Raw genomic sequence first — 24920 nt, 5'->3', positions numbered from 1 at the left:
CACTGGTTTGAATTCTAGAATTACGGGCCTAAGGGATATCTCGACGATGTGTTTGATTACTCTTTTAATAGCGAGAGACTGTCATCTATTAATTGTTGAATTTGAAATTGCAGCGCTAGAGATCCAAGCAAAATATGAAAATTTTGAAGTGACCTATACAACTATTAGGATTTTGTATTCAGTTTTATACCTCATGTCAATCGAATCCCTTGTCATTCTGTTATATTTAACGCGCCTCTTTTTTGTTTCAAAAGTGGTTTATTTGTTCGAGCAGGCTCGGTTCATTCGAATTTATAAACCGATTTTTTTTTTTTTTTTTTTTTTTTTTTTTTTTTTTTGTTTTTTTTTTTTTTTAAAATTTTTTTTTTTTTTTTTTTTTTTGTTTTTTACCCTTTTTTTTTTTTTTTATTTGGTTTTAAAAGGGAAAAAGGCTTATTAAAATAAATTTTCTATTAACATGCATTGCAAGAATTAGACAAATGCTTACTTGAACGAAAGTAAACATTGAGGACTGATAACCTATCGATTCCTTTTAATTTATGATTAGTTTATGGGTTAGCCATCCGATTCTGTTTCTCCCGCCAAATACCCCGACTGACCACCACTAACCCAAAAAATTCTCCGACGATGGCATTCAAATCGAATCCCTAATCTCTAACCGTGCCCGAGCCCGCCTTCGAGTCCTGGCTCCGTGACTCCGGCTACCTCGTGCTCCTCGAACAGCGATCCTCCTCCTCCGGCGACGACACCGCCTCCGACCGTTACGGCCCCGAGTTCTTCGCCTCCGTTTTCTCTAGTTTGGGAACTCTGCTGTCTCTCGCGACTCTCAAACCCCCTGTCGAAGCTCACCACTGACGATTTCTCCGGCCAGACGCCGTCCTGGACCCACGGCTTCATCGGTTCCTGCGACTCGTGCTCGTTCCCGTCCTCGCCCACTCAGGCTCGGCTTAGTATTCACGAGAATGTCAAGCGTTTCGCTCGCAACTATGCCACTCTGTTCATCCTCTTCTTCGCTCGTGCTCTGTAATGCATCTCTCGCCTTGATCGCATGCTCGTGCGATATGAGTGTCCACGGTGATTGTTTGTGCCTGTTTGACTGTTGAGCCTCTCTGTGTATCGGTATGAGTCACAAAGAAACTAGGAAAATTATCATGTCAGAACTATTTTTTTAGGAGAATTACTGATGAAATATGGCAAATCACCGATTCATAAGGATAGCTAATAAAAGAAAAAGACAAAATTTACACTACTGACGAAAGGACTTGAGTTCATGGCAGTGGAGATATCGGTTTGATGTTATGACTGTTACTCTTGACATATAGAACAGCCTCAGCCACCTATACTCTCCTGTTGGGTCATTTCATTGTGGCTCTTTACAGATTACAGATTAGTCTTTGTTTCTTTTTTTTTTTTTAATGGAAAGATGATTGAACTCGTTTTATATGCTTGAATGCTGCATTCTGGATCAGTATTTCTGGGTAACATGCTTCAGTGGAGCACGTTATTTCTTCATCTTGTTGGGTCTGTTATGCAGAAATGAACTTTTTGTGTTGTCTCTTGACCTTGTCGTGTCAGAAAAGAAGCTGAGGAAGATTACTGTGGACATGTGTCGAATCACTGGTTCATTAGGATAATTAGTTCCCCAAAAATTTGTAGTAAGAGCAAAACAACTCGATTAATATTGAAGTGGGGATAGCAATTTGATGGCATGACTTTTGCTCTTAACATCTACAATAGCCTCAGCTATCTTATTGTCCAGTCCAGTGATTTCAGTTCGGTTCTGGTACAGACGACAGACGGAATTTTCTTCTTGTTGAACTCTTTCTATATGTTTGAATGCTTCATACTGGATCGAGATTTTTCAGTCACATATTCCAGTGGAGCATACTATTTCTCTCTCTTATAGTGTCTTTTTCACGAATCAACTTGTTTGTCTCTCTCTTGACCTTGGTTTGGCTTGAATAAGATGTTCTGACGTCTGATGTGTTGCTTGTTTCTATCTAATTTTGGGGGCTATAGGTACCACGCTCTTATTGGACTGCTGTCAAGTTTGGCGCTCTGGGATTTCCTTAAGTTCAGTTGTGATAAGTGGGAATTAGATCAACGGCCTGAAATCCGCCAATGTTTGGTTCGCTCAGCCCAGATTGGTATGTTGTTGGTTCCCTTGAGTTTACTTTCCGGAAAAAAAATGAACTTCTCTTCTGTTTGAACCGTGTCTTCTCATTACCACATGGGTGTAGACGAAAACACACTGATTCTCTGCTTCATAGCAAGAGGTTGATTTCTCTGCTCTTTGAATTGTGTCTTTTCCTATTAGAAGAATAGATAAAAAAGCAAGTTATGCTTCACTCTTTGGCAGTCACTTTATGTGGTATAAGCCCTTTCTGAAGCTGGGTTTCAGGAGCTTAATGTCTTACCGGTGACAACCTATCGGTCTTGTTACACATGATCCAGTTTCATCTGCTTTCTTTTTGCCTAGTTTTCTGTGAGATTGTTAATACTAAAACTTGGCCAGCCTCACATTCATGATACAGCGAGAATGCTTAACAATTATGTACCACATGCCTCCCATGCTATTGGACTTGGCTATGAGGCTATCTTGGAGAGAGAAAAAGTTGTGGGCCTATTTTTGGTAGAAAGATTGAATGAAAAGTTCTTTTGAGGTGCCATCAGTGTTGCTTATGAACGATAAATTTAGGTGATGAATTTTTAAGCTAATGGGCTATGAGATTAGAGGGCAAGCCTGTTTCACATTGGATTTGGATTTAGACTTTGGCTCCCATCACCACCATAACGTTCATCTCCAAGAGGTGACGGTTGGATTTGAGTAGGAATTGTGGTGGTGGTGAAGGATCGTAGTGATGGGGCAGATGCAGATTTGCACAAATGGCCTAATCGTCTGCACGAATTCATGTCCAAAGGACGTCGTAAGAAATTTCTTCCTTATGTCCATACGCATGCAATTCTCTGTCCTCATTGTTAACCATTATAACAGACCTTAATCGCAATGGGAGAATAACTCCTCGGACTATATCCACGCCCTTTTAATTCAGTTTTACCCTTGTCTGCTGCCCGCCTATCCTTATCTTTCCTCTCAGAACTGGCCCTATAGCTTTGACATTCACTCTGTCCTCTATCACTACTCCATTTCCGCACAGGTTGAGCAGTACGAACCACTGCTCGCCCAACTTACACTCACTTCTCTTAGATTTCTTTCTAGTTCTCTTCATTCTTGGACTGAGCTTACCATCTCTCTTGGGCCCCTCTCTTTTCTTACGTGAAGGCAAGTCCTCACTGCTTTCAGCACCATACGACTGTCCTCAAGACCTCCTCTTGCTTCGACGACTAATCTACTTAGAAGGGGATTGTGTGCGGCACTTACCTCTTCTCCTGTAATCCTCCTCAGAAGTCGCAGTAGATTTCTTTCTAGTTCTCTTCATTCTTGATGTGTTGTTCAAGATATTCAGGTGCTGCAGCTCTTTCAGAATGATTTGCTACTATCCAGCTCAAATGTTTTGTGAACTTTATTTAATCATGTGGTCTGTGGATATTTGTTAGTCCCACGATTCTTTTCAGCTCAAATGTTTTGTGATTGTTTTCGCTGCCATTTGAAACATGTGGGTTCTGAAAGTTGTATATCAGGCCAAAAAGAGGTAGAGATATCCTCAGTAGGTTTGTATACAAAACCTATAACAAGTTCAAAGATTGAAAAATAAAACCACCATCAAGCAAGATATCGATAACACACTGACAAAAGTAACATTGCCAAATAGATACTTGAGATGCCCTGCAGAATGTTCAGCGATGAAGCACGCTCTGATTTCTGAAGATAGTATATGCCAAATAATGTCATCAAAGGTGTGGGTTTCAGAGGAAGAAATGTCTTTAACGTTTTTTTTTTTTACCTTGAGAACTAATTGGATTGTTACAATCAACGTCATTCAGTGCCTTTAGTGGGTCGGTCAAAGAGCACGAATACCATATCCAATAGAATACCAGTACCGGCAGCAGTTCAACAAAAATTGCCAAAAGAAAAAGGATCCGAATAAATGATTTAGGAATATAAATGTCGAATTCAAAAAACTCGTATCTATAGATAGAGAAAAAAGTGGTAAACCGTTTGTAAAATTATGAATCGAATCATTTCTTGCAAGACATACGAAATATAGTTGGAGTTCATTTTGCTGGATTAAAGAATCTTGCTGGTCAAAGTTTAAACAGACACAATGGCAATAACCTAAAGCACTTATTTTCCGGCTACAAGCGAAAAAGAATATATATGTACACACACATATAGCAATAGTTATTCATGGGCCCAATCCAACTTTCTTGTCATCTTTAGATCTGTGATGTAATGGTGCAACTGATTTGCTTTTGTTCGTTTGGTATATTCAAAATGAAATATATTTTATAGCTCTGAATATTCGTGAAGTACTAAAGCCACGGTATTGACGAATTTATTCATATCAAGTGAATATCCCCTTCCTAATTGGATACGGCAAGAAAACATATTTCTCCATACATATACAACAAACATTAAAAAGAATGTTGGTTTACTTGTGAATTCCTTCAACATGTCGCACCAAAATCGGATAAAAGATATCACGTTATCTTGTTTCCTCTTTTGGCTGAATGAAATATTCCTCACTTGTTTAATTTTTAGCAATTGTATTTCCGGGAGATAACCCTAACCCAATAAACAAATAATTCAAACAATTACTTTGTTTCCTTTCCCATTTAAAATTTGGATTCCGTTTTGGAGTCGGTATCTGAAGTGAATATTGTTTCAACAGAAGGGATTTCGTCTTCTCCTTCTCCTTCCTTCTGTTGCTCACGACCACCCCTCCATTTATAGATGCCAGCCAACCGTCCATCTCAACCCACCTACATACGCACCGCTTGACAGGTCGGTCTAAGCCTCTCGCCGCCGCTACCACCGTTCCGAGCCCTTGCACCCGAGGTCGAGAGACCCACGAACCCACCGGCTCGGTGAGGTCCGACCCCTATCTCCTTCTCTGCTCACCGCCACCAACCACCCACTCAACCACCGACTCCACCTCGCGCCACCAGCCATCCGTTCAATCTCCGGCCTGCCTTCCCCTCGCCACCAGATCCGAGCCCGAGAAGCTCAGATCCGCACCCGACCCAAGACCTTGAGCCGTCGCACCACCCGAGGACCCCGCGGCCGTTCTCTACGAGACTCGACACCACCCTCGGCCTTTGTAGTTGCGACCCACTGCTACCTCGAGGCCATACCGTTGCTTAGGTGACCCCTGAACCGGGCCAAACGACGACCCGCGGCTCTTCTCGGCGGGGCTGCCGATCCCACACAGATCTAGGAGGGGGCTCAACCCTCTCTCGGTGACCCTCGCTTTTGGCTAGTGACGCCGGCCTTCGCCGCCCTCGCCAATCCCCCATAAGCAATGCGCCGGGGCCACACAGTGAGGGGCAGCCCTCTCGCCTATGTGGCTTTTTTTTTTTTCCTTTAAAAAAAATTATAAATAAAAAAAGGAAAAAAAGAGGAAAATGAACAAAAAATTTAAAATGTGAAATGACGAAAGTGCCCTTCAAGCCAGACCCTTTTTTGAAATACTACGGCCACTTTAGGCCCTTAATTGAAACAGACCATGTCACTTTGGACTTTTATTTGCAAATGAGTTCACTTGGGGCCCTAATTTGAAAAAACAAGAGGACTTTAAGCCCTTTTTTGGATTTTTCCCAAAAAGTTATAAAACTTTTTCAATTTTTTACCAATTTAGTCCTAAATCTTTTAAGTTTGATAATTCGGTTATAAACCTTTTGTATTTGTGTCAATTCAGTCATTCCAATCAATTTTGACAAAAAATCGCCGATATGGCTCAATTGATGTTGACATGATGTGGCAAGAACTGACGTGGTCAACTTTTAATAATATTTTAATATTTTATAAAAAAAAATTTCCTTCTTCTCTGGTTCTGTTTTTCACAGCCGGCGAGCCCAACGTGGCCATCGGCAAGGCTACCTCTCCCAGCCTATCATGGCCGCGTTGGCCTTGACTAATGGATTCATTTCAAAATCGTACTAGGATTTATTTCGATTTTTGTTTGATGCCTGGGTGTTTGCTCTCTATTGGTTTGCATCACATATGTTCCAAACGATGGCAAAGCATAGTGTTTGAACTTTAAACGAGGAAAGAAACAATGGAAAGATGAAAATATAAGGCAAGACAAAGGATGAAACAACCTTATTCCAGGTACTTCAGTAACTTGGAGACGTTGCTTCCAGGCAGATCCAGATTCAGAAGACACTTTTCACTCTTCGTCCCCTCAGCATATTTCTATCGTAAAGCTCGACGAAGAGCAAGTTTCTTGGCATTCCTCGAATCTACAGTGGAAGCTAACTCCGAATTGTTCGAGAGCAGTGCTACAGATATCGCGGACGTGATTTTGCGACTTCATAAAAGCTGCAAATGAAAATTCAAAACACTGCACCTGATAACCTCTCGGCAAAGGCAACTTGACAGATAAATTTTTTTCACTTAAGTCGCTACACCACTATGAGTCTATTAGAACCGAATGAATATATTCAATGCATGACAAAGAGAAGGGCACTACAAAAGGTGGAGGTAATGCCGGAATGACGGTGATGATGATGAAGCGGTGGCGACCCTTGAACAGAAAAAAAAAAAAGAAAAAAGGAAAAAAAGTAAAGAAAGAAAAGTAAAAATAAAAAAATAAAAAAATAAAAAATCAATAATTTTTTAAATAAAATAATTTTTCATGCCAGCGCCGACCGGCTGCTCCACTTGGGACGGTCGGCACTCATTGAGATCGCCATGTCGGTGATTGAAAAGTCGAGCTCATCGCAATTTCAGGCCTGAAAAATGATAGGTTTTCTTAACCTATCCTGTTGAAAAAGGATTATGTGTAATCAATAGTGCATGGAGTTTGGCTAAAGACATTAAAGGGTCCGATAAGGGCGACCGCCACCCTCATCGGTGGTGCTCCATGGCCCGAGACGCGCTCACCGCCTATCTCACCCTTAATAAAAGTTGGATTTAACTGTGTATACAGGCCACGGCCCGCTTGGACTCCTCTCTGAGTATCGACCGTTCTCTATGGTGTGTAACCAGGCATGTTCCATACACGTTCCCGAAATCAAAAGCGGGTTGCATTGGCCCAATGTCTTTAACAACGTACAGCGAAAAAGAGCAAACGACGAAGCAAAAGTCAAGTTGATGAACGGAAGCGAAAAAGAAACGCGGTATGTACACAGGGAATCCAGAAAAAGCAACTGGTTATATTTAGGCAACGAATTTGACGGGTATGAGATAATGCTCAACTCGCTTTTGCCAACTCTCGTGACGACGTTCACCACAAAATCTTGTTAGAGTTCATCCTCCTTGCCAACCTCTCCTCTTTCTCCCGTCATTTTTCCTTTTCCATGCACCGTCCTTGATACGTTGCCTGCACGTCCTCCCGCTTCTTCTTTTGGGCAATCCCACTTTCTTTTGCTGGTTATAAGTCCCTCATATCAAGGCACTTCCGGGGATTTGTCTTTTCGGTTTCGGGCCTTTTCGGAAGGGTTTATTCATGGATCCGGCTGAGCTTCGTCGGGTTTTCCAGATGTTCGACAGGAACGGGGACGGACGGATCACGAGAAAGGAACTGAGTGACTCGTTGCAGAACTTGGGCATCCACATCTCGGACAAGGATCTGGCCCAGATGATCGAGAAGATCGACGTGAATGGCGACGGGTACGTCGACATTGATGAGTTCGGCGCGCTGTACCAGACGATCATGGACGAGAGAGACGAGGACGAGGACATGAAGGAGGCGTTCAACGTGTTCGACCAGAACGGGGACGGGTTCATCACGGTGGAGGAGTTGCGGTCGGTCCTGGCGTCGTTGGGGTTGAAGCAAGGGAGGACCTTGGAGGATTGCAAGAAGATGATAAACAAGGTGGATGTGGATGGAGATGGGATGGTCAACTTCAAGGAGTTCAAGCAGATGATGAAGGGCGGTGGTTTTGCTGCTTTAGGGTCAAGTTGATACTCAAGATGCATTGTTTTCTTAGAGACTATATTGTGTTTTCATGTAGAAAGAAATGAAAACGTCGCTTTTCATATTTCAACACTCTATATGTGTAACACATTTTTAAGGTGATTTTTTTTTTAAGGTTGTTCATCGTGAAAATGAGATTTTCATCCTTTCGATGACATTTCCATGGCTGCATATTTTCAACGACTTTTCCATGGTTGCATACCATTTATCTCTAGTCATTTCCACGCGTATGTTGTGTTTTGCTTTTAATATCAATTGTGAAAATTAGGGGTACAGAAACCAGACTAGAAGGACCAGTTCCCAATTTCTGGGATTGAAAACCGGACCGGACTGCTCCGATCCGATTTCAGGCGGTCCAATGAAACCGGTGGAATGGCTTGCTTGTCTGACGCTTTCGTCTGCTTTTACCAAAGGAGGTAGATACAAGGAAGAGATTCAGGAAGATGAGGCAGTTCAGTGATTCCATCTCATCTGATTGTAATTTCATCTGTTCTTCAGATAACTCTTTCTCTCAAAAGGATCAGGACTATCCCATACAGAATGAGTACACACCCTCAGATGAAACATCTATTTAACAGGAAAGAGAAGTCTGGACAGTGTTGAAGCTACTTTCCTAACTCCAGAAAGGATATGTAATGGACAGACACCAAACTATACGACCAATCAAACTTTCCTTGTGATGCTTGTGTCCCATGTTCTTTCCACTGCTCTATGCAGTACCATCACACACCAACTAAACCTTCCAAGCAGAACTCCCATTCTTCCTCTCCCCAATATGCTAAACTAAACATGTTAGAACTAGGGATCAATATACACCGAATCTTGCGGCAAACAAGAAGCTTCAATTGAGCCGACCATGAATAATTCACATACTTCATGCACTTATGGTACATCACTATGCAGAAAGGATGACACATTATCTATAGATAGAATGCTTTTGCGTTTCTGATTCAATTCTCCTAAGATTCTCAACAATAGGTTGAATTTTTGAAGATAGTTCTTCATTTTGCTGGTCTACATTATTCATAAAACTAAGCAACTGTTCTCGGTAAGCCACGCATAGTTGCTCCTGACGTTCCAATTCCAAAGTAAGTTCTTCTATCTTCTTCTCCTTGTCACCCTGCAATAATAGGGGCACAAAGGATAAAAAGAAAATCGGTAGATTAGCATCCGTAGGACGATCTGGAGCTCCATCAAGCATAACTTCCTTTCATCTTTACTTGCATTTGGCAGATAGCTCTAAGATACATGCATTAGTTTTGGACAAATTACTGACCAATCCAAGATAAATTGGAATATGAAGCACGTATATCCATTTAATAAAGCATCATTTTCTAGTAGAAAGCATATTTAGAGTATCTGTTTCCAATTTTGCTGCCCCTGACTCTATGCATTATTTGAAAAGCTAAAAGGTTCTCTGCAGAAAGAATCTCTTGCAGTTGTTGAGACAAGCACAAAGTCATAACTATGATTCGCTATCATAGGAAATTACTCACGACAGCTCAACTACTCAAAACTATGAACAGATAAATCTGAAACCACCACAAATCTTGTTTCCAAAACTGAATGACATGAAGAAGCAAAAAGACAAAGCATGAAATGCTGTTCGACCAGAGAAATGCTATTTGAACAGCTATGAAGCAATACCAAGGAGTTTAAGATGATCTTGACGTCATGAGTCATCGGCTTTTGGTGAAAAAGACGTGCATTTTTTCGTGGTAATTTAAATCATGCTTTACTTTTTTCTTAAATTTGCATTTATTTTTGTAATTTTAAAATATGCAAATTTACAAACCAATATTTGCACACTTTGAATGATTTGAAGTGTTTCATGTTAAAAAAGATCTACAGGCCAACAGACTACTCTTCTCACAGAAAATCAATGAACTTTCAGGCATTTTGTGACAAGCAGATATATTACAAACGCAAAGGCCACTACTCCAACAGCAACAAGCAAGAAGACTAAATGGCAAACTCACCATTGAACTGAATCCATTCGCAGTTACAACCAAAGGATGATTATGATCCTTTACAAATCTTGTTACCACCCATTTTCCAGACTTTTCCATCTTCACTAGAATTGTGGCCTTGCAACCTTCTCGTGCACTCGGCCGTGGCTTCTTGTCTAGCCCTTGAGAACCTTTCTGATTTGGTGAGAAACCCTGCTTATTACACCCAAGCCGACGGGCAAGTGTTCTGCCATCAATTCCTGACCGCCGACGCTGCATTATACGAACTACAAATCCGACCCGTCTTGCATAGTCAACATAGAATTTCCGGGCAGCTTCTTCAGAATCGAATTCCATCCCCACATATGGCTCTGAAATTGCATTTTCTTCTTGGTCATCATTCTCCCCTTTAACAGGGTTCTCAATGGCTTCTTCTTCTAAATCCACTGTCACAATTGATTATTTATTGTGTTAACTCAAATATCAAAAGAGTCTTTCAGTGATGTGGCATTGTACTTATCTTCATTAGATTATGAAAATCATACAAAAAATGGACTCAACTAGATTATAGGAGGAGAAAATTCCATGAATAACGGAGGGCGTCCAAGGATACATACTAAACCAGAGATACTGTCCTGTACACTCTTCACCAGAAAAATCCACTTCCATTGGCTGAGGACCATTTTCAAGTCTCAGGTCAACATGTATTTAGAACTTACAGGTGTCAACCCAAGTATGTTATCTTCACAAAACTCATTACAACTAGCCATTTTTGACAGAGGACCACTGATGCCTGAAACTAAGCCTCAAAATCCGCAAAAAGGACCCATGAAAAGGAGTTAGCAGACAACATGAAAGTGCACCCAAGACATGAAGATGTGAAGGGGCTAACAGGAACAAATCAACCAAAAACTTGCTGGTTGCACCATGTATTGTCAAAAGTATGCACTACTTCTGGTTTTTCAATTTATGAGGATGAGTCGATTCATGCTTTCAGAGAGCATTGAGTCCTGTCAGCACATATTTAAACTTTTAGACCATATGTAAGATAGGTCTTTGTTTTTCTTCCCCCTGCTTTATTCTTTTAATAGAGATGGGTCATTCATGTTGTCATAAGCCCTAAGATACCTTTGGCTGGAACCTTCAAAATCGCCACCTCATTTTACTGAAAATTGACAATCCAAACACATACGAGGTCTATAGACATAAATACAGAGCAAGACCTATGAAACTGAGTTAAAGTGTCTATCAAGAGATATTCCATTTTTTGATAGCCAAAATGGTCAATAATTCATCCCAAGGGATTTTAATTGCAGAGCTGTGGCCAACAACAAAGGCCATCAGCTACACCATATTAATCCAAGATACGGGCACCAAAATCAACCCACAGAATCTGATCATGACCTTGGATATTCAGTTGCATTATTCCTATACACCACCAGTCAGACACAAAAATCTCGATGGCCCACCAAGAAAGAAGAGACCTTACAGATGTTGATCTCGATGCAAATGCAACAGTAACACCTTAAGAAACTCTGGCAATCACGACAATTGCAATGGTGAGCATCAAGAATGATTTATCTTTGCCACCAAAAAGTAGTTACTACAAACTTCCCATTAATGGAGTATCTATGGCTCAAGCAACCGAAACTTAAAAACAACTTTGCAACAGAACTCTCATTTGTGGTGACACCTTGATTCTGCAGAACAATGTTTCCATAGTCCAACCCATTCCACCTACTAGAGAGCACTCAAAAGATGAATCCTTTGGGCGACTTCAGGCAATGGACTCAAAAGTTGGTTATTACTTAGAAAGTATGCGCAACGACAAAGGATCGAGCAATGCAGATGATTGCTAATCACTTGGCATCACAACACACCGTCCCTTTTTTTTTTTCCAACTCGACGGATCACTTAGAAAAACAAACTCCAATGTAGTCCCAAACTGATCCCTTTTCAGCTAAGGGCAAAAGCCACAAAGTTCCTAAATCAGGCTACAAGAAATGCACTACTCTCGTCATAAAAATTTCGAGGTCTGACAAGAAATGGCGAAAATAGGAACAAGACAGCCACTCCAACTGCACCATGGAGTACCAAAAACCCAGAAATCTCCCATCGTCAAGAGCTTTCGAGTAACCCAGCTAACAAAATTCCCTCTTTCCCACCAAAACGATCATTGCACGAGCTGAATCTAACCAATTCTACTACAAGATTTCGGATCTCTAGAGGAAAAATCAAGAAAAGGTGATCAGACACGGACACTTACTTGGAATCAAGCCTTTTAAGCACCCACCGAAAAACCGATCTTTGCCGTGGGAGACGGAGCCCAAGAAATTGTCTGAGAACCGAAAAAACCTTTCTTGACAAATTGCCTTCACCGTTTCGTCTGAAGGAGAATTGCTTCCGTGGGTGAAACCGTAAAAGGGAGCCGAAGGTCGTCCCGTTGACATGGCCACGACATGGTAAAGTGGTGATGGACCGGGTCTTACTTGGATCGGGCCGTATAACTTGGTGCCCATTTGATCAATCAAATCTGGCCGAGTCTCGTGTCAAATCAGACCTCCGTTTCCATGGTCAAGATGGACCTGATGTACATGGTCTATAGATCATACAAATTTTTGTTAAAGACCGGCTTACGGTGCGCGTCTCAATCTACGGGACAATGGCTCGATGAGTTAACATTTTACACCTCGGAGAGTAATGTCGTGGTCATGATTTAAGCTAGCGAATTTGAAGCGCAATATGGCATAGACTTAAGTAACTAATAATTATTCAATATCATTGTGCCGCTTCGTTTTATTTACCATTATTCATAAGCCAATACTTCAAATCTAGTAGTTTTCTTAAACAAGCGTGTCAAGCACCCAAGAAGAACCGCTAGAAAGTTGTAAATTAAGTTTCTTTAACTCTACTATAGTTCGACCAAACAAAAAAAAAAAAAAACTCTATTATTGTTTCTTGTGTTCACATTTGAGTAGTGTGGAAGAGAGAAAAAAAAGTCCCATATTGGATATCGGTTTTGATAATACATAGTCGATTCATACTCGATAATTCAAATTTCTAAATGAATGTGGGCTCAACTGGATTATCAATAAGCTCAACTTATGAACTATCTATCAAATGTTCCCGGCATTGGCCTTTTCTGGTGCTTTCCCAATATTATTCTAGCAAGAAGGGCGATGCGGAGTTGAGTAGGGTGGATGAGAAGTTGTCTATGAAAATAATTAATGCATTAGCACTTCCATATTCTATAGCACTCGAAAAGAGAAACTGAGTTTTACTTGAACATGTACGGACACGAAATCATCCGGCTCTCTTCTTGTCAATCACTCCCTCAAATGTTCGGGTACCTCAAAAGTTGGCACACCATTCAGCTCCCTCAACCCGACATCCGAGAATGGCTTCACTAGAGGCACTTGAATTGAAAGTCCTTGACAAACTTTTCGCATGGCGGGCCGACAATGAGGATCGGCTTCCACACATGCGAGTGCGAGTTTAGCAATTGAGGCCACGTTCTCCGCGTCCTTGTCCGGAGGAAGCGGGAGGCGCCGGTCCAGCACATCTTGCAGTAGTGTTCCCGAGTTGAATTGTACCGACGATGTTGATGATTGACATGAGCTGGAGACGAGATCACCCGGATGCCGTCCCATGATTACTTCCAATGCAATTATTCCAAAGCTATACACATCGCATTTTTCTGTGACTGCAGAATATGCTAACTCTGCAATAAATAAGATGAGCATTAAGTTGTTATTTGGTAATCTTAAGCAATATAATCCAATTCATGTAAAAGAATTGAGCCAAACGAAACATGAGCTTTATAATCACCATCCGATGTCTTGTATTACATATTACCAGATTGTGAGGCAAGCTCACACACACTTGGTGCTATATATCCAAGTGTTATAGAAGGTCAATGGAAAAATCCAATATTTTAGGCTATGTGGGCAATTTTGAATTTCCATAGGGTTTCGCCCTATATGTTTAGGGCGAAGCCTTGGGTGAGAAAAGCGATGTGCCAAAATCAGAAACATGAGCTTCATAATCACCATTACCTTGCACGTTATATGATCGAATTTAGATATTCGACAGCTGGTGATGTCTCTATGAATCCATGGAGGAGAGAAATCGTGGTGCATGTAAGACAATGCATTCGCCACCCCTTTGATCGCCCTCGCCCTCCTAGCCCAATCAAACTCCGTCGCCATCTCGTCATTGCTCAAGGTCCTTCTCAAGCTTCCTCTTTCTATGAATTCATACACCAAGAATGAGTGTCTCGGATGGAAGCAGTATCCATAGAGCTCAACAATGTTACGGTGTCGTATATTTGCCAATGCAGAGGCCTCCCGCTTCAGTGACATTAACCCGAAAATGTCATCCTGTTGCGAAGCGTGGATTTTCTTCACGGCAAACACTTGATTAGCAGATAGCTTGGCTTTGTATACAACTCCATATGCTCCCTCTCCCACATAGTACTTGGAATCGAATCCTTCCGTGGCTTTGACAATGTTTTCATACGCCATGTTTCCGTCATAGCCCCATATCGCAAAAGCATCTCCTCGCACTTGTGCTTCCAATGAGTCTTGTTCTGCGCTTTTGTGCCTTTGGCAGGCTAGAAGAATCGCTCCCACGAATAAAGATGTGAGGAGGATGAAGCTGACTATTAAGAGAATGACTAGAATCATAAACTTGTTTCCTTTCTCACTATAAGTCCTCCCAGAGCATTTCTTCAAACCAGCCACGACACCACACAACTCGGCTTTATTGCTTGCTACTTAGCCGTATGGAGCATAACGAAAGGCTTTGATGTTTGGGATTGGACCCTCCAGGTAGTTGTGGGATATATTCACAGATACCAATCCCAACATATTGTCGAAACTTTGGGGTATGACGCCGCAGAGGCTGTTTTGGGATAAATTCAACACTTCCAAAATCGTCAACTTTCCGATGCTCTGTGGTATTTTTCCCGCCAAGAAGTTATGGGACAGATCGAGATCACTCAAAAACCGCAAATTGCCTATCTCCGAAGGAATACTGGCTCGAATTTCATTGTTGCTCAAATTCAAGATCCACAAGCTTCGCACCATCCTAATCTGCGGAGGGATCGAGCCACCAAACTTGTTGCTCCCTAAGTTGAGCTTCTGCAGTGTAGACAAATGACCAATCTCGGGAGGGATATTACCGGATATTTTGTTATCACCTAGATCAAGTTCAAGCGGTGAAGTCAATCCTCTCAATTCCCTCGGAAGCCGACTGGTAATATAGTTCGATGAGAGATCTAATACTCTCAGCTGGGTCATATTCCCAATCATGGGATGCATCCCACCGAAAATGTTGTTACTGGAGATTCTTAGGCTTGTTAAGTTATGGGAACAGCCCCATTTCGAAGAAAGTCCACCGTAGAATTTGTTATGACTCAAGTCAATGTACTTCAAGTTGGGATATGCACCAAAATCTTCTGTCGGGTTTCCCGTGAGTCGGTTCCCATCAAGCCGAATCCTCAATAAGCTACTGCAATTCTTCGGGCTCTTAGGAAGAGGACCATCAAAGTGATTATTTGGCGCTGTAAAATTTTCGAGTAACCCTCCAAGGCAAATTTTATCCGGTAGTCTCCCTGTTAGATTATTGTCACCTATGGAGAAATGTCTTAGAGTTCTAAGATTGTTCATTTCATCCGGGATGAAACCGGAAAGACGGTTATAGTGCAAACTTAGTACACTCAAGTTGACCAATTTTCCAATTGATCTCGGGATTGACCCGTTGAGACCGTTTTCCGACAGGCGAAGTTCCTTCAGATGTCTCAAGGTTCCAACTTCTTCAGGAATGGAGCTGGAAAGATTGTTCAAAGCGAGGACTAATAAAGCTAGGGAAGTCAAGTTTCCTATAGACACAGGAATTGGACCCCTGAAATTATTGCCGGACAAAGTGAGCCTTGACAGAGGTTTCAGCCTTCCTATTTCCCGGGGAATTGGACCGTAAAGAAAGTTTTGTTGGAAGTTAAGGACGTGGAGATTACTCAGATTTCCTATAGACAGAGGAATGGAACCGGTTAATTTGTTTATTCGGAGAGAAAGAAAGGTAAGAGAACGTAGGGTGTAAATTTCTCGAGGAACCGACCCTACGAGATTGTTTTGGCCCAAGGCAAGAAATGTTAAGATGCTCAAGTTTCGCATTGAAGTAGGAATCGACTTCGTGAGATTATTGTCATACAAGGAGAGGTTCGAAAGAGAGTGCATCATTCCTATTTCTTCCGGGATAGTTCCGTGGAGATGATTCCCGTCAAGGTAAAGAATGCTTAGACTGCTCAACTTGCTTATTTCAAGAGGGATTGTGCCGTAGAGCGAGTTGTTAAAGATAGACAGAGTGGACAACTTAGAGAGGTTACCGATAGACGAAGGAATGGGACCACGGAGCGAGTTCACCGAGAGATTGAGGCTAACTAGATTCCACGGAGCGGTGAAGTTAAGTTTGCTGAGCGAACCTCCCAAACCCATGTCAGAGAGATTAAGCTCCGAGACGCTTCTCGAGCTACTACAACCAAGCCCTCTCCATAAGCAAGGGTCATGGCCTCGCCATGAAGATAAAGCACCTTGACTATATCCGTCAAGACTAGATTTCCACTCCAAGAGAGCATGTGCTTCCTCTCTTTCGGCGGTTCCTTTGCTCGCTTGAGCACCGAAATAAGCCGGAGAAGCGAAAGCCGGAACAAGAGATAAGGTGAAAACTAAGTCGGCGATGATACTGATGTAGGCCAATAACTTTAAGGAAACAAAATTAGATTGAGGTTTATCTGGAACTATGGAAGAGACCATGACTTGGGTAACAAGAGTGTATGCACCAAAACTTTGTATGATATTTCTTCAGCTACTTGCTGAATTATTTATAACTGGACTCGAACTACATAAGCCTTGAAGAAAAAAGCATGCATGGTATGCTTCTTTCCAGCTTGTCTTTCGAACGGTCATGAAAAGATAGGACTTGTCCCGATTAATTGGTTAGAAAAGTCCAACTTCTTCATTTTCTTCTGTCTTTTTCTCATTCGTCCTCTTATATGAATCGGATTGGCTGAAGTCGCTCAAGCTTGGTCATCTATAAAATTTGGATCTCTAGATGGGGCCTTGATCAGAAGCCGACTCATTCATGAACCATCAGCATCATGTCCAACCACCTGGAATGTGCATTTGCTTCACTAGTTAGAGCATGCCATAGTTTCTAGACTCCGTCAAGACAAGGCAAGCCAATCGAAGACGAGCGATACCAGTGTCAAGTTTGGGCTCCAATCCATTTGCAACTTGAACTTGGATCGAGAATAGCAATATAATTTCAAAACCGGAGGGGCCCTCCTATTTAGTGCCCGACATTAACGCAGAGCCTCTAACGAGGCAGAAGCATGCGTAGTTCGAGTGTCGTAATCTTCCGGAGAGTGAACGTTGTTGTCTGAGGAAAGGACAGGTTTATCATCTAGACAGAAGTTGAATTTTCATTCCCCGTGTCGGGGATTAAGACATTATGGTCCACTCAGCATAAGAGTCTCCGATGAGATATCAACTCTTCCTTTGAATTAGTCCTCCTTGTATTCTCTAACATCCATTCCTTAGCTATTCTTGGATCGACGCACCAATAACCCGAGAATACCTTCGCGAGATCAGCAAGAACAAACCTAAATCCGAGCTCGCCAACAGCATATTCAGTTAGCTAATCGGTTAATTAAGACATATTAACTTCTCTGTGTTACACCGAATCCTAACCCGAGACTTCTTTTGCTTAGCACGGTCGCGAAAGCACCTTTTAACAGCTATAGATGGGCCGTTCTTCGAAGGGAGGATGATAACGATTGTTGGTTCAAATGTGCATTTCTGTCCCCATATAAGTAAATTCTTCTCTACGGCTAGAAAGTCCATCTCCTTCACCTTTGACATCCACCTCTTTCTCTTTTTTATTTTTATTTTTATTTTTTTTCTTCAATAAAGAACTCTTTCTTTGAATTTTGGGTGTTTGAAAAAAAAAAGGGCATTTTCTATGCTTTACGTGCTAGACGGTTGCAGCTTCTTTCTTTGGTATAACCCATATTATCGTGTGTGAATCATCACCATCAAGTAATTTGATTTTAATGGGTGAACATGGCGGGAAAGGCCAGGGGACCTTGCAGTTTTCGATTGTATTAACTAGCCGTTGGATGAGCATTCTATAGTAGGAGGCCAATCTATCACGGGAAAATACTTGTGGCCTTTGGCAATCATCCCTCACTATATTTCTGTGGGGACATATACTCGCCGATGCATATGATTATCATCATCTTGGAACATTCATCCCAAAGACCTCGACATGGAAAATGATGGTCTTTTTGAAAAATCTTGCCGACACACAACAACAAATCTTTGCTCAACTTGTCTACCCATGACTAGGTTGGCCACGAAATTTTATTGAAGATAGACGGCATTAGGACATCTCAAGTGTCAATATTTGTATACGGCGCTCACTTTGATACCAATATTTTTTTTTTTGGATCACTTAAATGCCAAATCAAAAAAAAAATGACCACTTTAGTGCCAACGGCAAGAAATTTCAACGATCTTACCGGAGTTTGCACTTAAATAATCGTTTTTCAAAAAAATTGACACTTAAGTTATCCAAAAAACGATCACTTTAATGCCAAATTAGAAAAAAAAAATGATCACTTTAGTGCCAACGGCAAATTCCGGTGACCTCACCGGAGTTGGCACTTAATTTATCGTTTTTCGAAAAAGTTGGCACTTAAGTGATCTAAAAAAAATATTGGCATTAAAGTGAGTATCGTACATAAATATTGATACTTGAAGTATCCTTTTGCCGAAGACGGACTTATGGTGCACGCATCAATCTACAGGACAATGGCTTGGCGAGTTAACATTAAGTAATGCCGTGTTCATGATTTAAGCAAGCAAAGTTGGGAGCGCAAGATGTGATATACTTGGTTAATCAGTCAATACTATCGTGCCGCATCGTTTTTTATGCTAATATTCATAAGCCAATACTTTAAATCTAGTAGTTTTCTTAAACAAGCGTCTCCTATTAAGCACCCCGGAAGAACCCGCACAGAGTTGTAAATTAATCTTCTTACCTCTACTATTGTTTCTTGTGTGCACATTTGAGTAGTGCAGAAGACAAAAGAAGTCCCACATTGGATATCGGTATTGATAATGCCTAGTTGATTCATACTCGATAATTCAAATTTCTAAATGAACATGGGCTCAATTGGATTACCAATAAACTCAACTTATCAACTATCTATCGAATCTTTCCTTACGTGTATTGGGCTCAACTGCAAGAAAGGCGATGCGGAGTTGAATAGGGTGGATGAGAAGTTGTTTGTGAAAATAACTAATGCATTGGCACTTCCATTATAGCACTTAAAAGGAAAAGGTGCATTGATGTGAATATGTACAGACAGGAAACCATTCAGCTCTTTTCCCGTCAATCACTTCCTCATATGTTCAGCTACCTCAACCATGGACGCCATTCAGCTCACTCAACCCGACATCCGAGAATGGCTTCCCTAGAGGCGCTTGAATTGAAAGCCCTCGACAAACTTTTCGCGTGGTGGGTCGATGATGAGGATTGACTCGCAAGCATGCAAGTGCCGGTTTAGCAATCGAAACCACGTCCCGCGTGTCTTTGTCCAGAGGAAGTGAGAGGTGTCGGTCCAGCACATCTTGCGGGAATGTTCCCGAGTCGAATTGTATCGACAATGTCAATGGTTGGCACGAGCTCGAGACGAGATCACTAGGATGCTTTCCCATAAGTACTTCCAATGCAACTATTCCGAAGCTATAAACATCGCATTTTTCAGAATCTGCTGATGAATATGCTAACTCTGCAATATATAAGAGAAGCATTAAGTTGTTATCCGGTAATCTTTAGCAATACAAATCAATTCATGACAAAAAATTCAGCCAAGCTTACGGATAGCTGAACATATTACCAAATGGGCAAGCACATGCACACCTGGTGCTATATATCCAAGTGTACCGACCACTAAAGTCCAATTAGATGAATCTGGCTTGAGAAGCCTTGCTGTGCCAAAATTAGAAACATGAGCTTCATAATCACCATCCAGAAGCACGTTGTTGCCGGTGATGTCACTATGAATCCACGGTGGAGAGCAATCGCGGTGCATGTAAGACAACGCATTCGCCACCCCTTTGATCGAGCCGGCCCTCCTAGCCCAATCAAACTCCGTCGCCATCTCGTCGTCGATCAAGGCCCTTCTCAAGCTTCATCTTTCCATGAACTCGTACACCAAAAACGAGTGTCTCGGATGGAAGCAATATCCATAGAGCTCGACGATGTTACGGTGTCATATATTTGCCAATGCATTGACCTCCCACTCTAGTGACATTGACCCGAAAATGTCATCCTCTTGCGACGCATGAATTTTCTTCACGGCAAAAGCTTGATTAGCAGATAGCTTGGCTTTGTATATGACTCCGTATCCTCCCTCTCCCACATAGTACTTGGAATTGAATCCTTCCGTGGCTTTAATAATGTTTTCATACACCATTTTTCCGTCGTAGCCCCATATTGCAAAAGCATCTCCTCGCACTTGTGCTTCCAATAAGTCTTGTTCCGTGCTTTTGACCCTTTGGCAAGCTAGAAGAATCACTCCGGTGAATAAAGATGTGAGGAGGATGAAGCTGACTATTAAGAGAATGACTAGAATCATAAACTTATTTCCTTTCTCACTATAAGCCCTCTCGGAGCAGTTCTTCAAACCAGCCACGACACCACACAACCCGGCTTTATTGCTTGCTACTGCGCTGTATGGAGCATCACGGAAGGCTTCGATGTTTGGGATTGGATCCTCCAAGTAGTTGTGGGATATATTCAGAGATACCAATCCCAACATATTGTTGAAAGTTTGGGGTATGAAGCCGGAGAGGCTGTTTTGGGATAAATTCAACACTTCCAAAATTGTCAACTTGCCGATGCTCTGTGGTATTTTTCCTACCAAGAAGTTATGGGACAGATCAAGATCACTCAAAAACTGCAAATTGCCTATATCCGTAGGAGTATCGGCTCGAATTTCGTTGTTGCTCAAATTCAAGATCCACAAGCTTCTGCACTGTCCTAATTGAGGCGGGATCAAGCCACCAAACTTGTTGCCCCCTAAGTTGAGCTTCATAGCGGTGCGAAAATGACCAATCTCGGGAGGGATATTACTAGAGATTTTGTTATCACGTAGATCAAGCTCAAGAAGTGAAGTCAATCCTCTCGGTTCCCTCGGAAGGCGACCGGTAATATAGTTCGATGAGAGGTCCAATACTCTCAACCGGGTCAGATTCCCAATCCAGGGATGTATCCCACCAGAAATGTTGTTACTGGAGATTCTTAGGCTTGTTAAGTTATGGGAACAGCCCCATTTCGAACAAAGCTCTCCGTAGAATTGGTTATGACTCAAGTCAATGTACTTCAAGTTGGGATATGCACCAAAATCTTCCGTCAGGTTTCCCATGAGTTGGTTTCCATCAAGTCGAATCCTCAATAAGCTACTGCAATTCTTCGGGCTCTTAGGAAGAGGACCATCGAAGTGGTTATTGGGCGCTGTAAAATTTTGGAGTAACCCTTCAAGGTAAATGTTATCCGGTAATCGCCCTATTAGGTTATTTTCACCTATGGAGAAATGTCTTAGAGTTCTAAGATTGTTCATTTCATCCGGGATGAAACCAGAAAGATGGTTGTAGTGCAAACTCGGTACACTCGGGTTGATCAATTTTCCAATTGATCTCGAGATCGACCCGTTGAGACTATTTTGTGACAGGCGAAGTTCCTTCAGATGTCTCAAGGTTCCAACTTCTTCAGGAATGGAGTTGGAAAGATTGTTGGGAGCGAGGACTAATAAAGCTAGGGAAGTCAAGTTTCCTATAGACACAGGAATTGGACCCCTGAAATTATTGCCGGACAAAGTGAGCCTTGACAGAGGTTTCAGCCTTCCTATTTCCCGGGGAATTGGACCAGAAAGAAAGTATTGTTGGAAGTTAAGGACGTTTAGATTACTCGGATTTCCTATAGACAGAGGAATGGAATCGGTTAATTTGTTTATTCGGAGAGAAAGGAAGGCAAGAGAACTTAGGGTGTAAATTTCTCGAGGAACCGACCCTATGAGATTGTTTTGGCCCAAGGCAAGAAATGTTAAGATGCTCAAGTTTCGCATTGAAGTAGGAATCTGACTCGTGAGATTATTGTCATACAAGGAGAGGTTTGAAAGAGAGTGCATCATTCCTATTTCTTCCGGGATAGTTCCGTGGAGATGATTCCCATCAAGGTAAAGAATGCTTAGACTGCTCAACTTGCTTATTTCAAGAGGGATTGTGCTAGAGAGCGAGTTGTTAAAGATAGACATAGTGGACAACTTAGAGAGGTTACCGATAGACGAAGGAATGGGACCACAGAGCGAGTTCACCGAGAGATTGAGGCTAACTAGATTCAACGGAGCGGTGAAGTTAAGTTTTCTGAGCGAACCTCCCAAACCGATGTTCGAGATATTAAGCTCCGAGACACTTCCCGAGCTACCGCAACCAATCCCTCTCCATGTGCAAGGGTCGTGGCCCCGCCATGAAGATAAAACAGCTTGATTGTAATTGTCAAGGCTAGATTTCCACTCCAGCAGAAACTGCGCTTCCTCTCTTTTCGCAGTTCCATTGCTCGCTTGAGCTCCGAAATAAGCCGGAGAGGCAAAAGCTGGAACAAGAGATAAGGTGAAAACTATGCTGGCGATTGTACTAATGTAGGCCGATAATTTTAAGGAAACAAAATTAGATGGAGGTTTATCCGAAACTATGGAAGTGACCATGACTTGGGTTATAAGAGCGTCTGCACTAGAACTGTGTATGGTATTTCCCTAACAGCATGCTGAATTATAAATAGCTGGCCGTGAACTACATAAGCTTTGAAAGAAAAGAAAAGAAAAGAAAGATAGGACTTGCCCTGATCACTTGGTTAGTAAAGTCCAACTTCTTCATTGTTCTTCTATCTTTTTCTCATTCGTCCTCTTATATGAATCAGAGTGGCTGAAGTTACTCAAGCTTGGTCATCGATAAACAGTAGATGGAGTCTTGATCCGAAGCTGACTCATGACATGTGCATTTGTTTCACTAGTTAGAGCGAGGCCATAATTTCTAGGCTCTGTCAAGACAAGGCAAGCCAACCAAAGTCAAGCGAAACCTGCGTCAAGTTATAGCTCCGGTCCATTTGCAACTTGAACTTGGATTGAGAATACCATCCGTAGTTTCGAGTGTCATAATCTTCCAGAGAGTAAACGTTGTTGTCCGATGAGAGGATAGGTTTATTATCTAGACAGAAGTTGAATTTTCGTCCCCCATTTGAGGGAGTAAGACATTATGATCCTCCACTCAGCATGAGAGTCCTATGATGAGATATTAACTCATCCTTTGAATTGGTGCTCCTTGGATTTGCCAACATCCATTCCTTACCTATTGCTGGATCGACGCACCAGAAACCCGAGAATACCTTCACCTAGTCAGCAAGAACGAACCTAAATCCGAGCTTGTCAACATATTCAGTTGGCCAATAAGTTATAAGTTAACTATTATATATTAACTTCTTTGTATTTTCTCATATTACACCATATCCTAACATGAGACATATTTCGCTTGGCACACTCACGCGAGCACCTTTTAATAGCTATATGACGATGATGATTGGTGGTTCAAATGTGTATTTCTGTCCCCATATAAGTCATTCTTTCCTACAGCTAGAAATTCCATCTCCTTCACCTTTGACTTCCACCTCTCTCCTTTTTTTTCTCAGAAAAGAACTCTTTATTTGGACTTTGGTGTTTGAAAAGAAGGGACATCCTGTGCTTTCCGTGTTAGATGGTTCCGGTTTCTTTCTTTGGTATAACCCCTATTATGGTGTATGAATAATCACCATCAAGTAATTCTTTCTTATTTTTATGGGTGAACAGGGCAGGGAAGGCTGAGAGATCCTAGCAAGTAGCAACCGTTTTTGACGTTATCATAAGAGTCTTATATCCTTCACCAAATATTCAAATTTGGCTATGACTATTTCATACCAGCCGTCAACTCGAAAGTTCAAGATTGACGAGCTTGTCACCAAGTTGTCACTCCACATGAGATATGTGGTAGCTAGACAACAAGGGACGGATCATAAGTTTTACTCACAACATGAATCGAACTTGTGATCTCGTGAAAAGATTTGTGACTCATTTACTATTACTATTAGATCAACTACAATGATGGTTACCATCGGATAATTCATGAGCAAAACAAATTTAAACAATGGCCCATATAAATTTTGTCGAGTACATGCTAAAACTTCGCTTTTCGTAAGCTTAAAATAAATATAAATACACTAAAAGTCTTAAAACTTGTTAAATTAGTGCAATCAAGTCTTTCCGTTATCACCGTCGGTTTGTCTAACGGAAAATGCCGACGTTCATTTTCAAATTAATTTATCTCTCCTGCATGGCATTTTTTTTACTATTTTCTTCTTAAAATCTTATTTAAATTAGATTAAAAAACTAAAAAAAAAAGTCTAAGCTTGTATCTAAACAGACAAAACTGGAAAAAAGAAAGAAAAAAAACAAAACAAAACAAAGCAAAGAATGGCAGGGCCTCGCTGATGGGTGCCGCCGCCGCTAGTCACCAGAGGGACCCATGGAGGTCACCAGCCTTTGCCAGCCATGAGCAAGGCCTCGCCAGCGATAGAGGAAACTATATAGAAATTGAAAGCTAGTAAAACATTTAGATGCACTGAAATTTGGATTAAATGTGACAAAATTCTGATTAGAGAAATCTGATACGAAGCCAACAACCTTGTTATAACAGTAAAAGAAAACGGTAATCCTTAACGTTCAGATCCCTTGAAGTTTGGTAGAGAGAATTTTTATAAGTGGACAACCACAAAGTCT

General features: G+C 41.6%; 4 protein-coding genes and 1 pseudogene across 5 annotated transcripts; 2 read left to right on the top strand and 3 right to left on the bottom strand.

Moving 5' to 3' along the window:
- The first annotated feature begins 562 nt into the window (after nt 1–562).
- LOC115731063 lies at nt 563–3490 on the top strand (annotated as a pseudogene).
- A 3791-nt stretch (nt 3491–7281) lies between these two features.
- On the top strand, nt 7282–8106 carry LOC115757239 (calmodulin-like protein 3). The gene has a single exon (XM_030697385.2). The coding sequence runs from the start codon at nt 7572–7574 to the stop codon at nt 8028–8030; it is 459 nt and encodes a 152-aa protein (XP_030553245.1). The 5' UTR covers nt 7282–7571; the 3' UTR covers nt 8031–8106.
- Nucleotides 8107–8853: 747 nt separating this feature from the next.
- Nucleotides 8854–12456, bottom strand: LOC115757238 (protein FAR-RED IMPAIRED RESPONSE 1-like). The gene is made up of 3 exons (XM_030697384.2): nt 12258–12456; nt 10022–10437; nt 8854–9162 (listed from the first exon to the last, which is right to left on the bottom strand). The coding sequence occupies exons 1-3, from the start codon at nt 12439–12441 to the stop codon at nt 8959–8961; spliced, it is 804 nt and encodes a 267-aa protein (XP_030553244.2). The 5' UTR covers nt 12442–12456; the 3' UTR covers nt 8854–8958.
- Nucleotides 12457–13307: 851 nt separating this feature from the next.
- On the bottom strand, nt 13308–20228 carry LOC115732547 (MDIS1-interacting receptor like kinase 2-like). 2 transcript variants are annotated; one of them, XM_048281596.1, is made up of 2 exons: nt 19976–20228; nt 13308–13712 (listed from the first exon to the last, which is right to left on the bottom strand). In XM_048281596.1, exons 1-2 carry the CDS (start codon nt 20214–20216, stop codon nt 13318–13320), a joined length of 636 nt encoding a protein of 211 aa, XP_048137553.1. In that variant the 5' UTR covers nt 20217–20228; the 3' UTR covers nt 13308–13317. The 2 variants fall into 2 exon arrangements, with proteins under 2 accessions (XP_048137553.1, XP_030519072.2); XM_030663212.2 differs by lacking the exon at nt 13308–13712 and adding an exon at nt 19429–19844.
- A 99-nt stretch (nt 20229–20327) lies between these two features.
- On the bottom strand, nt 20328–22835 carry LOC115732546 (MDIS1-interacting receptor like kinase 2-like). The gene has a single exon (XM_030663211.2). The coding sequence runs from the start codon at nt 22818–22820 to the stop codon at nt 20328–20330; it is 2493 nt and encodes an 830-aa protein (XP_030519071.2). The 5' UTR covers nt 22821–22835.
- Between the last annotated feature and the right edge of the window lie 2085 nt (nt 22836–24920).

This window comes from Rhodamnia argentea, chromosome 1, assembly GCF_020921035.1.
Source record: "Rhodamnia argentea isolate NSW1041297 chromosome 1, ASM2092103v1, whole genome shotgun sequence".
NCBI lineage: Eukaryota > Viridiplantae > Streptophyta > Magnoliopsida > Myrtales > Myrtaceae > Rhodamnia > Rhodamnia argentea.
The sequence above is the reverse complement of the archived record's forward strand: the minus strand, read 5'-3'. Positions and strand labels throughout refer to the sequence as shown.